Source organism: Thunnus thynnus, chromosome 14 (assembly GCF_963924715.1).
Source record: "Thunnus thynnus chromosome 14, fThuThy2.1, whole genome shotgun sequence".
NCBI classification, from domain to species: domain Eukaryota; kingdom Metazoa; phylum Chordata; class Actinopteri; order Scombriformes; family Scombridae; genus Thunnus; species Thunnus thynnus.
The window spans coordinates 100,334-114,571 of record NC_089530.1 but is presented as its reverse complement, the minus strand read 5'-3'; the positions used below and the strand labels follow the sequence as shown (position 1 = coordinate 114,571).

Genomic DNA, 14,238 nt, shown 5'->3' with positions numbered 1-14,238 from the left:
GGAAAGAATCATAGCATGCATAAATATCTTGGCTGCGTCCAAAGAGAGACAGTTTCTTATATGTCTAAAATTTGCTAAGTTGTACTTTGTGGTTTTAACTGTTTTTTAACATGTTTCTTAAAGTTAAAATTTGGATCCAGTGTCACACCAAGATATTTAAAATCAGTAACTATGTCAATTTTTTCACCTTTGATGAAAATATCAGAGTTAGGAGGTTGTACCATAGTTTTATAGAAAAACATACCTTTTGTCCTGTTTACATTCAGACACATTAAAAAATAATATTTGATAATGGGATCAACAGACCAGCTTGGACTCAAACCCTGGACTCCCACATGCCAAGTGGAATAGTTAGCTGGTGAGCTAATGTACCATAGACTAGATTCTGTGTTCATTCATCTTTATATGATACAGTCACACTGAGGTTCCCGAAAGGAGAATGTCTTCACATAATGTGACTTTATCCGAAACTATGAGCCCTAGAGCCGAAAGTCTTTCATTGTTAGAATCAGAAGGCCCTGTTTTGTTTTTCTTTCTGGTAAAAAGTGAATGGTTTCACAGGAGCTGGAAGTGGATGTTGCTGTCTCTCCCTCTTGTTGCACCACAGCAATTTGTCTGATAAATGTAGTGGAATAAAAGTTACTCTTTAAATACTTGTGTGTTATACTTGTGACAAATAAATACAAACTGTATGTCAGTAAGGAAGGGAAAATTGGGAAATTTTCAGTGTTTTTGTCAGTATTGGGAAAATACTATTTGATAAGAATCCATGGTTAGAAGATTTAATAGAAGATAAGTGATTTTAGCTCATTTAAATCATTAAAACAACTGTTTGCTTTGCTCTTGATCCATATTCCTGTTTCTGCCTGTGTGTCCAGCGTATAGACTGCCTGCTGAAGCAGGAGCACTTTGTTGAGGCTCTCTCTCTGGCCTGGTCCTTCCATGAGGGAACTGCTAAGGCTGTGGTTGGTGGGTATAAAGCACATCACACATCCAACAGCCTGTAAATCAATCTGTTCATTGGTATTTCCATCAAGTGTTTGGTTCCAGTTCTGTGTACATTGCTTTGTCAGTAATGGTAAATGGACTGTACTTGTATAGCTCCTTTCTAGTCTTCCAACCACTCAAAGCGCTTTCACACTATGAATCACATTCATCCATTCACACACATTCATACATTGAATGGTACAAGGTATGCAAGGTCCCAACCTGCCCATCAGAGGAAATCTAATCATTCATACACATTCACACACTGATGGCACAGCCATCAGTGTGTGAATGTTCACTTTACAGTAAAGTTCACTTTACAGGTTTTTTTTTAAGTTACTTAAACTCAAGTGTAAGTGTACTATACTAAATAAGCATTTGTTAGTACAATGCACAATACCTATTCCAATTAGTTTTTTTAAGGCAATTGTTTGCATGCTTTTTTTAAGTAAGGTTAACTAAAAGAATTTACTGTGTAGCTATGTCATTAGATAATGTGTTTCTAAGGTGTTTAGGGCCAAGCAGAATAACTTCAATTTTGTCTGAGTCTAGTAGCAGAATACCACATGCAAGTCTCTTCTTTCACTATTTGCAGACTGAATTTGATGCCCTATCATGCTTGTGTACTCCAAGCATCCAGAAAAACCTGGAATTCTGTTTTTCTGCACTGAATTGTCGATTAGCTTATTACTTTCTATGTAACTGGACAAACTGTGCCACAACACTAAAGAGGATCTTATGTCCTACATTGAAAAGACAGATAGATCTAAACTACCCTACATAAATGGAATTTTTCTTCTTTTCTCTTTCCCTCCTGCCTTTCATCAAGGAAAAGGAATAAACTGCTTCATTCACATTACCCTAATAAGCCTTTACAAAACTGCAACACATCTGGACCATATTTATGGTAGCCTATAGGACACACAATGGTCTGGGAGCTGAAGGCTGACCTTGCTTGCATAATTACCACTTCCACCTCTTTCAAAGTGGGGGTTTCAACATTCATTGGATGCTCTATTGCCCAAGTGCAGGACATATCTAGAGGTAATCCTAACTCCCCATCTGTATCTTTATCTATATGCAGCTTTCCTAAATAAGTAAGTGTTAAATAATACCTTGGCAAATGGATCTTCATAAAAAGCTGCCAGACCTTGTTCCTTGTTCCATCTATTTTCTGAAATCTTTTCTTGTGCCTTTCTTTGTTGCCAACCTAGATTTGAGGTCATTCTGCAGTACATTGATGCCTTCGTTCTCGCTATCTGTATCTGTTCCTCTAGTGCCTTCTGAATGGCCTTCACTCTCAGAGGAACCTATCAGTCTTCTGTTACTGTGTTGTACTTTATTATCTCTAAAAGCTACCTTCTCACAAACCGCAGGTTTTTCCACGCCATATTCATAAATTTAATCTCTCATCCTCTCCTTTTCTCAACTGTTCCTTTCAGCCCTTCCAGTGCACCTATCAGATCTGAATTGACAGTGGTCTACATGCCCTTCTCACTAGCCTTAGGCCATTTCAATTTGAGTTTCTGCCCATCGCTCCTCTTGTTCCTCGGCTTCTTGCTCTCACTACTCTCCTCGCCCTTCTGTTCAGTGCTATCTTCTGCTTCCTCCTCAATGGCAAGGATGCTGATACCCCGCAAACTTGGTTTATAACCTGTCAGTGTTCACCAGATTCAGGAGATTTTATTGTGACATGCACAGCAACACAACAGGTGGCAACACTGAAGGCAGTGAAATTTGGCTTCTTCAAGCTCTAGTTCCAAGTTCCAATTGGAGTACAATTTGATTTAATTGACCTCTTAAGAATCATTCATATCAATGCAGGGTCCCTTTACACCCGCTCCCAAGCACCTTTTATTTCTCTTAGTGTATACTAATAACCTTGTTGTAAGTCACCCTCTTCCAGCCACAGGGGCATATCTGCAGTTCTGTTTCCTCTACGTTTGATACTGTGGCTCTCCCTTTTCATTTACTGCAGTTACTAGCTGATGCTAGCAATGACAGCTATCAGTACACAGTCAAATGTGCAAATGATTGTGATTAATCACAGATATATTTGATGGAAAAGTACTAATATAAACTGTTGTGTGTTTATTCCAGGCCTGTTTGGAGATCCAGTGAAAAGGAAGGGAGTGGTAGGCGACAAGGTAAGAACAGAAAACCACTGCTTGTTGTATTACATCTATCGAGCCCAGACAGTCCAACAGTCTTGTGCTTATTTTTAACTTGTACCACTCTGTTTGTGCAGATGGTAGAGATTCTGTTGCAGTTTGCAGAGCATGCTTTGAAGAAGTGTCCAGAACAAGGCAAGATCCAAGTGATGGAGCAACATTTCCACGTAAGCTGACACACTTTGAAAAAAACACCTTACAGTGTCCAGTCTACCACAGCCTTAGCTACTGCTATAAGTGAGTCTAGCTTTGCGTAAAAACTGAGAGCAGAGGGAACAGCTAGTAACACTCTTTCCAAACTTAGAAAATACACCTACTAACACCTCTAAAGTTTACTAACATCTCATCTCATCTGTTAAATCTGTACACAAACAGTAATGTAAAAATAAAAAGTTGTTGAGTCACAGGGAGTTTATGTGCTTTAACTATGTTTTGGAAACCAGTGGCTTTCTGGAGTCACTGTGCCCAGAGAGAAACTGTTCTTAATATTTTGTCCACCCCTGTACAAACTCGTAATGTAACATTACAGTTACAGTTCTGCACAATGTAAGAAGTAATTACATTTCATTCAAGTTGTAACATTATGAGAGTAGTAGCTATTTTCTATATAAAAAATGTAATAACTCTATAGATTGTAATAACAAAATCTATTACTTTGAGGTCCTGTCTGTAATTGATACATAACACCATCTCCATCCCAGCATCAAGGTCCGTATGATTCATATGTATTTACATGTATTGCCAGGTTACCATTCATAGGCAGACCAGATACAATGACTTTTTTAAAGAATTCAAGAAACCTCTGCTTTAATATATTTTTTTAATCAATCACTTTGAAGATTCTTTATAATCACCTTTTAAGACTATTAAGTGGGACTATGTAACTTTTGCTGAGCAGCAGCAACAGCAGCCTCTGCTTCCACAAGTGGTTTTTACAGTATAGTGGTGCATTGAATTCTGTTGAATATTCTGGAGGTTTAACGACATCATACAGAGAGGAAAGGAAACATGTCTTTAGATGAGGTGAAAATACTTTGCTTTTCATTTTACTGTTATGACGACTCTTGTTGTGCATATGTCTGATCTGATTACCATGACCGAAAACATCTGGCTCTCCATGTGGACCTTACTCGGTCACGGGCTCTCCCTCCATCATTGAGAACCCGTGACAGAGTGAGGTATCTGACCGTCAGTATAAATCTCTGTTGCTGGCTCTCAGTTTGGATTTCATTACCAGCTGTCACTCTGCCACTGGCTCTATGTTCTGGTTCTGCTTCAGAATGTTTTCTGACACTTTGTATGACTGACACTTTGAGTCTATTTTGGTCTATGAATGGTCTTTAACGTATTATTCAGTTAACACAACAATGGACATGTCAAAGCAAAGGCACCTTCAAAAGAGTGTCAGACATGTATTAAGACAGATGAAAATACCCTGCTTGGAACAATCTGATATGGTTTTCCACAAAAAAGTATAGTTACGGTGTTAGAATCCTCAAAATTATATATACTCCTCCCCCCTCATTAAAAATTCCAGAATCAATGAACGTGCAAATATTTTTCATTTCAAAAGTTTAAATGCTGGACACAAGATGTCTCCAATTTCACTAAAAAGTCAGTCCTCAGTGTATGTGAACTGGAGACCTCAAGTTTCCACATCACACTTGTGTAAGTTGAATATTGGACCAGGAATGGCTTCCAAACTAGTTGTGATGTCACTAATCCTGCTCCTTGGCCCATCCCAAATATCAGACTTTCATTAAGCACAGAGAAACTTTTCTCTTTCAGCAGTGTTAAAACAGCCTTCTAGGGTCAAACTCTGCACATACATCATTCTGCACAGTGAAGCTCAAACATCTAACTGTAGGAACAAGAAAAACATGTTTCTTGAGTGGAAGGGGGCATTAAGTTGGAAGATGAAAAGGACTGCCAAATCAGCATGATTACCCTTTAAAGCAACAATGGTCCCTCATTACTGATAAAACATATTTTTGGTCAAGCAAGTCACTGGATGTGGAACTGAAGTATGCTGAGGGGCAAAGATTAGGCAAGGTATCTGATAAGACATTTACTGGCAGAAGTGATTGCTCTCAAAATGCCATGATATGTTCTATTTGGTTGAGTTATGCTGAGAAGTTGTATTTTTATTTTTGTTGAAGTATCAGCTGTCAAAATTTTTTTACAGATACAGCTTTTCATTATTTTTCACATAGTTACTTAAACTATTCAAAACTTTGAAGCTCAGAAAATGTTTGATAAAAATAATGTTTTGAAATGTTTTGAAGTTTTACGTAACTTTTTAATTTGTGTTACATTTATTGTATTACATTGTAATAAGTACTACAGAGTGCATTATGTTCAATTTTAAGATATTGTTGTTATTTTGTTGATTTTGTTGGTTTAACATACATTTAAAATATTCAGGCATTTTCCAAACTATATGAGGCAATTCCGTTTACTCGGTTTAAGTTTTATATTTCTGTTTGACATTTGATATTGATTCATTCGATTCAAAAAGTAGTAGTTGTATATGCTCGGTTAGGTAGGTAGGTTATTAAAATTTGTTTAAGTCCTCAGATTCTACTACATTTTCCTCTGTTGAATGGATTGCTGTATTTGTTGAGGTTTGTGCTAGTAGTGCAGCAATGCTTTCTTATTATCACCTTGTTTCTTCACAAAAACCTGCAGATTGCCATCAATAGATTTAGATGTTTCAAAAGGAAATAAGAATGTTGTGAAACCTACATGACAAGATGAGCCACTACCATTTACATGAAATGGTATAGAAATGGACAGAAATACAGGTCAAAAATGTCAATTTGTCAAACTATTCAAAACATTCTCATAAATTATACATACATTTTTATTTATAAAGTAAGATGAACCATGTGATTGAATGTAATGTTTGCTAGTATTTAGTTTGTTTTCAGCTTTTTCTGAGGTGGATTCTGGGAAGATCTGCTTTATTTCAGCATAAAATACACTTAAAACACACATGAAGGAACAATCTGCAATTGTATGTGGTTTGCATTTGAATAGCAATCCTTTACTTGTAAATACATGGGGTGCAATAATTGGAATGTCAATCAGTTTACAATTTACAATTTCATTTAGCAGATGCTTTTATCCAGAGTGACGTACATCTGAGAGCTGATAGAACACAAGCAGGGATCTAGTTAGGAGACAACAACACGAGTAAGTGCCATAAAACTTAAGTTTGCTTCCACTAGGATGAAGATGTCAACAGGTGGTGCACCAAGACAATGCATAGAATGCATAGATTGCAAAGAAGCAGATTGTTTTTGTATTTTTTTTTTTTTGTATTTTTGTTTTTTCTCTACCTTCAGTCCATTAAGTGTAGAGGTGTTCACAAAAGAGCTGGGTTTTTAGCCTTTTCTTAAAGATTGAGAGGGACTCTGCAATCAAACAGAGTTTGGTTAACTTGTTCCACCACTGGGGAATTACAGAGGAGAAGAGTTTAGCTAGCAACTTAGGGCCCTGTTGTGGTGGTGGTACCAGGCGCCTTTCATTGGCAGAGCGTAGTGAGCAGGAGGGAGTGTAGACCTGAGTGAGGGAATTCAGATAGGCAGGAGCCATTTTAGTTGCTGTTTTGTAAGCAAGTGTCAGGGGTTTGAATTTGATGCAGGCAGCAACTGGGAGCCAGTGGAGGGATATCAACAGTGAGGTGATGTGCTGCTTTGGGCTGGTTGAAGACCAGCTGTGCCACTGCATTCTGGATAGTTTGCAGAGGTTTGAACGTATATTCAGGGAGACCTGCCAGTAAGGAGTTGCAGTAGTCAATGCGTGATATTATGAGAGCCTGTGCCAGGAGTTGTGCTACAAGCTCAGACAGGTAGGGTCTGATCTTCCTGATGTTGTACAGGGCCAACTGACACGACTGAGCGATTGAGCCCACATGAACTTTAAAGGTTAGTTGGTCATCAGTTATGACACCCAAGTTCCGGGCAGACTTGTGGGCATGAGTTGGGTTTACTCGAGCTGGACGCTGATGTTTTGTTGTATAGAGGGACTGGCTGGGATGACGAGCTCGATCTTAGAGAGGTTAAATCGAAGGTGGCATTCTTTCATCCATGCTGCTATATTGGCAAGGCATGATGAGATCCAAGCTGAGACTGTGTGGTCTTCTGGCGGGAATGACAGGAAGTGCTGGGTATCATCACCATAGCAATGGTATGAGAAACCATGGGAGCGGATGATTGCGCCAAGTGAGGTAATGTATAATGAGAAAAGAAGGGGACCAAGCTCTGACCCTTGAGGAACCCCTGTGGATAAGCTGTGCGGTTTGGACACTCCTCCCCTCCAAGATGCTCTAAAATATCTCCCTGAGAGGTAGGACATGAAGCAGTGGAGGGCGGATCCTGAAATACCAAGCTCAGTGAGTGTGGAGAAGTGGATTTGGTGGTTAACTGTATCAAAAGCAGCTCACAGATCAGGCAGCATAAGGGCTAAATATCATGGATAAATAATCATGCAGACCATGATGTTGGAATGGAAATGGTGCTACATATTAAATACCGACTGGACCCTAAAGTTTTAGATTTTAATTGTCTTATTACAATATATCGTGAGTTATTCAATTTTTCCAAACTCAAAAGTTGCCACCAAACTCAAACTGTAAAAACTTGCATAAAATGTAATTACTTGTTCCACAAAACCTTTTTTTCGTTATTCACTCACACATTATAGGCAGATTATTACATTATTATTACACTACTATTATGAGTTTCAACAACCTTAGTTATATAAATGAGCACAGATTAAATATATTTCATATTGTCATTGCAGTGGTTCCCATTCAGGGGTACTTGTAACCCAGCTGGTATGTGGAAAGATTATGGAACTAATGTAAACACCAGAATACTGTTAGAATTGAGAATGTGTGAAAACTAGTTAGTAAGCTAGCAGAGAAATCCTAACAGTTAGCTAAAAGTAAATGCATACAATGAGTATGCATTCATGCATAGTAATGAACAAACAGTTCAAATAGCTGAATTTATTGGATAAATGGTTGAAATAGATGGCATAAAGCAGGGTTGCCAATTCTCACTCTCACTCAAACTCAAACAAATCTCACATAGAGCTACAGTTTGTTAGAAATTAAATGCTACAGCTCTTTAGCAACCAAGCCAATCTCCCAAATTCTTTTTATCAGCAGCTGAGTATGACTGAATCCAAATGCCCACACTTTTGCGCACTTGCAGACCTGCAGGCATGTTCCCGGTAAGTCTGCGAGTGCTGAGGGGCTGTCCAATGATTGTATTTATTTATCGGGACATTGTACAGGTTTTAACATAAAAGATGCACTGCACCGGAGTTAGTTCAAAGCTAATTTACATCCGCAGTCCCCCACAATCAAAACATACAACAGCACAACAACAAACAGTGCAAAGCAAAAAACACACACATCACATACACCCACAATGTCAATTAAAAATTAACAATGTAAACTTGTCAAATTAAAAGCAAGACTACCTGTGCTAATGAGAAGACCATAGATGAAGTTTAGATTCAGTGGTCACAGAGCTGATTGGTCTTTAGTAGATTTTTTTAATTTGGCCTTGAATGTATTGATTGAACCACAGTTCTTCATATCATCAGGTAGGACATTCCACTGGGTTGTGGCTTTCATAGAGAAAGCTGACTGCCCAAATGTAGTGCGATGAAATGGTATGGTACAATCTTGTATAGAGGATATTCTGGAGGATCTAATAGAACTTACTGAGCGAGTGTACACAAAGTCACATAGTGGAGGATGGGCCAAACCATTTAAAATTTTATGAACTAGGCACAAATTTGAGAATAATCTAAAATTCTCAAAGTTCAGTAAATTGTATTTCTCCAGTACCCTACAGTGATGGAAGTGCAGGCTTTTTGTCCAGAGTTTTTAGAGTTTGTTTGTATAAGAACTCAATAGTTTTTATGGCTGTTTCTCCAGCCTGCCCCAACATGTGATGCAATAACACATTGGGGAAAGAATCATAGCATGCATAAATATCTTGGCTGCGTCCAAAGAGAGACAGTTTCTAATGTGTCTAAAACTTTCGAAGTTGTACTTTATGGTTTTAACCTTTTTTTAATGTTTCTTAAAGTTCAAATATGGATCCATTGTCACCCTAAGATATTTAAAATCAATGACCATGTCAATCCTTTCATCTTTGATGCGAATATCAGCGTTAGGATGTTGTACCATGGTTTTAGAGAAAAACATACCTTGTCTTGTTCACATTTAGACTCAGACACGATTGATCAAGCCAATGTGTGATCTTTTCAATGCAATTGTTAGCTTAGCAGCAACTATCACAGCTGTTTCTGCATGTGTGTACACAATGGTATCATCTGCATAAATTTGTAGTTCTACATCATGACACTGTCGAGGGAGATCATTAATATATAGGCTAGATAACAGGGGACCTACCACTGACCCATGTGGAACACCCATTGTACACTACATGTTACTGGACAGTGCATCACAAACTTTAACACATTGTATCCTATTATATAAATATGAAGACATCCATGCCAGTGCTCTAGATGAGAAGTTAAATTTAGAGAGTTTCGATATTAAAACATCATGATTGACTGTGCCGAATGCTTTACGCAGATCTAAAAATACACCAACTACTCCTCCTTCCTCAAGTCTTGATTTAATTTGCTCTATTAAGTGCAAGGTAGCAGTTTCGGTGGAATGATTTGCTCTAAAGCCAAATTGCATACAATGTAGACCAAAATTGTTTGTATTAAGAAATGTTGTCAGTTGTTTAATGACAACTTTCTGTAGTCTGGTCTGTAGTTACTGGCTTCAAGGCGGTCTCTACATTTAATTAAAGCTGCAAGCAGTGTTGAACGGGCCTTCGCACCCTTGCACATGTCGAGGCACAGTGCAGTCCAAGGGCTTCTGTCATGGGCATGTAGATGTCTCCAGACCTGGGCTGACAGGTCTGACTTTACAAACATGTGAAGTTTGGTGCAGACTGGAGCATGTACAATAAAGTTATAGCAATTTCCTCTGTCATGGCAAAACATCAAATTTGCCAAATTTGGTGAGTTTTTGAACATGTTTAGGGGGTCAAATTTGGGGTTGAAGTGGCGTAATAATAAAGAAAGAAAACTTGACTTTGGCCAAATCTTACATTTCAAAGCACAGTTTTTGTAGGAAATTTCATCGCAAGTCCATTGATACAGGTTTGAAAGTGGTCTGACTTATACTTTAGACATCAGAACCATTTGTTTGACACAAAGTCCATGCCCAGAGATTGCCTCCCCATTGGTTTACATTGTAAGGTGCGATGTGGCACTCCAAATTTCGGGGCTTACAAAATCTAAACCGTTCACGTTATTACAAAGTTTTTAATAACTTTGTTCAGCACAGTGTGATAAGTCATGTATTAAAGTTTGAAGCCAATATCATTAACGCCCTAGGAGGAGATAGCGTTTGTTCAGGGTCCAAAATTGGCACAAAGTCATACTCTCATGGGTAAATTGTGGACTTCCTGTTGGATTTAGGTCAGGGGTGTCAGTGTATGATTTGTAGGTTTTGATGAGATCAATAATTGAGTTTTAGTTCGATCTCTCTACAACATTCCTACGGGTCGTGGTGGCCATATTTGTTACATAGGTGGCACTCTCAAGCACATTTTGGCTCTTTGGGGGATAATTTTTACATTTTAGCAAATTTTTCACCAGACCTGATGTGTGTGCCCCTTTGGGGCTCAGGCCCTAATAAGAAAGAAACAAACACACAAAATACAATAGGGTCTTTGCCCCTTTGGGGCTCAGGCCCTAAAAATAGGCACGACAATGGCACCTTTCCAGTCATCAGGAAAGGAGCTGTGTTTAAAAGACAAGTTAATTAAATGAGCAATAGGGGAGTTAAAATATCTTTGCGTGATTTGACAAACATGGTGTCAAATTGGAAAGCATCTCTACTTTGGGAGCTTTTTAAGGAGCTGATGATTTTGTTTACTTGTAACTCATTAGTCTCCATCAGCTCGAAAACCTGGCCTGTAGCATCTGTAGGAACAATATCCAGTTTCCTTTTCTTAATTTTTTTTCCTAACTCAAATACAGGCTCAAGAAAAAAAATGTTAAAGGCAGAAGCAACAGTAAGATGATCTTCAATTAACTTTCCCTGTACTTTGAGTTTAAAATCTCCTAAAAAATTTGAGTCCCTCCTTGTGAGATTATTGATGTTTTTCCAGACCAATTTACTGTTGCCTTTTGCCTCATTCAAAATATTGAGATAAAAACGAGCTTTAGCTTCTCTTAGCTCTTGGATAACTTTGTTCGTTTATAAAGACGTTTAAACGTTTATAAATCAGCATGTCAATGTCTCTTCTAGTTTTTATTGCCTTCCTTAGTGCAGCATCTCTAGATTTCATTAGTTTCCACAAATTTCATTAAACCACGGTAAATTTTTATTTTTAGATTTTATTTGTATCCCCACGTTAAATCTTTCCCTCACAGAGTTGATTCTGTGAGTAAAAGTATCACAGCCATAGTCCAGATCATCAGAGGACAGTACATCATCCCAGTTCAAGCTGTTAATTTCATTGATAAATTCTTCTTGCTTAGCTCTGAGTATGCATTGAAGGATCATTGTCTTAGTTGCCATGGTCATAATCAACTTTTAATCAGTTTTCTCACACATAGGGTTAGGTTATAATCTGATAAGCCAGTGATTAATTACAATTAATTATGATATTGATTTCTCTTATCTATATTGTTGTTGTTTGACATGATTCATTAAAGAACATTAGAAGTCATTGTGTATCTTACTCTTTTTGTGGTGTTTTAAGGATGTAGTTCCTGTCCTGGTGGATTACTGCCTGCTGCTACAGAGGACGTAAGTATATATGTTTTGTACATAAATGCAAACACACTTCTAGTGGAGTAAGACCATAACACTGTGTCTACACAGAAAGCGTAGCATGGGCAGCACATTTAGCATAGCAGCAGCAAGTGCTCCGTCTGTGTGTCTACACAGGAGGTACTCAGGAACAGTGTTGAACATAGGTCACCTGCGTTTTGGAAGCACTCAGAGCCCAATACACAATGACTGTTGTTACATGAGTAAAATGGAAGAAAATAGACTTGAAGCCTAAAAATATGCCTCAGGTTAGAAGGGTTGGACTCATGGACTAGAGGGAAGTTGTGCATTTAACAGCTCGCTCTAAACAGATGTAGCAAACAGCAGTTGCAATAGAACAAAGATACAGCTAATTTGCTGTATATGTCATGCCTACGATGAATTTTTCATCCTGAAGTCTTAATTTTCCTGTTACACAACCCCTGAGCTTGTAAAACATTTTCATCAGCGGATGACAGGATCAAGTATACATTCTGGATTTACCAGTAAAGAACACTTTTAATGACTTGTGCACGTTTGTAAACTAATTTTCTGTATTGTACATCAGTAATTAATGTTTGAAATGATACCTGTCTGTATTATTAAATTATGAATAATGATAGAAAGTGATTAGAATGAAACAATACCACCACATACTGTACAGGCTCATTATTATTATTATTATTGTTATTATTATTATTATTATGTTATTGGCCAATACGCATCGCAATATGTTACACATCTCTGGACATTCCTGTTTCAGCACTGCCAAAAAGACACAAGCTCTAACATTACACTGAAGTTTCTTAAAAAAGTTATTTATTAGCTAACTGTGAATCCTATGCTGCTGTATATGTTTCTAATACCATTTTAGATCTGTAAAACACCCTTTCATATGTCTGCTGATAATATTTCCTAAATCATTTCAAACACTTTATGGCTAAAACACTAACATAACATTCAGCTTCAATCTATTTTCATAAATGTACATTAGCTAGTTAAATCCATTAATTTGCTAGATTGTAAGGAGCTTAAATGCTGTAAAACATTGTGCTAATATCCATTGATAGTTATTTATAAATCAAAAATATAATAAGTCATAATGTTGGCTGATTTCAACTTCACAGCAATCCTATAGCGTAACCGCTACTCGCTGCCAGTTTGGAACTATTTGACATTTGCACTGCCCACCGTTACTCCAAAAAAACTGGCCTTATAGAGTCAATGGAGATGTTTCCACTCTCTCTTTCTTAATAACTGTGGACTGTGTGTGTGTGTGTGTGTATGTGTGTGTGTTTGCGCAGTGACCTGCTGTTCAACCAGCTGTATGCTCAGCTGGTGGAGAACGTGGTTGCTAAGGGAGTTTTCCTGGAATCGCTGGAGTCATATATTATTGTTGACCGCCTTGGTCACCTCACTACACCCATCATGAGGGACCTCCTGGCCCATTACCATGATAACGGTTTGATGGACAGCCTGGAGAGATGCATTGTCCATCTGGATGTCACCAGCCTGGACATAAAGCAGGTGTGTGTGGTTGTGTACAGTTAGGACTGTGTGGTAAGTAAAAAATGCCATCCACAGCAGTTGGCAGCAGTAAGCCAAAATTTGTGAGGACAAATTAGGCTCTACATTTCCACTGGTATAATTTTCATAGTAGGTCTTCTGTGTGTGTGTGTGTGTGTGTGTGTGTGTTTGAAGGTGATTCAGGTGTGTTGGGAGAACCAACTCTATGATGCAATGATCTACGTGTTCAACAGCGGAATGAATGACTACATTACACCCATGGAAGTAAGTTCGACACCAAAATGTTGTTTCATGAGGAATTGCTGGGCAAAGTAGGAGATAGATGCACACAGAGTCTACTCCACCAGCTACTTTCACTTAAACATATCTGTGCCATCATTATCAGTAAGTCTAGGAGCTAAAAGTGTAATTAGACTCTTAACATTGAATGGTTACAGAAATTAGGGTAACCACACATCCAGGTTGTAACTGACTTGTACTTTACCCATCCAAAATGCTAACAAGATGGCTATGGCTGCTAATTCACTGACTACTACAATTCTGGTTAAAGGACTTAAAAGTTTAGAAAGTGTATGACAGACGAGCTCACAGTGAGAGACACATTAAGAGAATCTCCAACTCCAATCCAGAGTTCTCTAAATGCCCTCAGTGTTGCTGTGGTAAATCACACTGCCACCATCTGGAACA

At 38.1% G+C, this 14,238-nt stretch overlaps 1 protein-coding gene across 2 annotated transcripts in view; it reads left to right on the top strand.

The window, feature by feature from the left end:
- The window catches only part of vps8 (VPS8 subunit of CORVET complex), a 170,804-nt gene that overhangs the window by 66,536 nt on the left and 90,030 nt on the right, over positions 1–14,238 (top strand). For both annotated transcript variants that reach the window (XM_067609216.1, XM_067609215.1), the window contains exons 17-22: positions 879–969; positions 3,088–3,134; positions 3,236–3,325; positions 11,975–12,021; positions 13,329–13,551; positions 13,726–13,815. In XM_067609216.1, the coding sequence (XP_067465317.1) occupies positions 879–969; positions 3,088–3,134; positions 3,236–3,325; positions 11,975–12,021; positions 13,329–13,551; positions 13,726–13,815 (588 nt within the window). The remainder of the gene's footprint in view (positions 1–878; positions 970–3,087; positions 3,135–3,235; positions 3,326–11,974; positions 12,022–13,328; positions 13,552–13,725; positions 13,816–14,238) is intronic.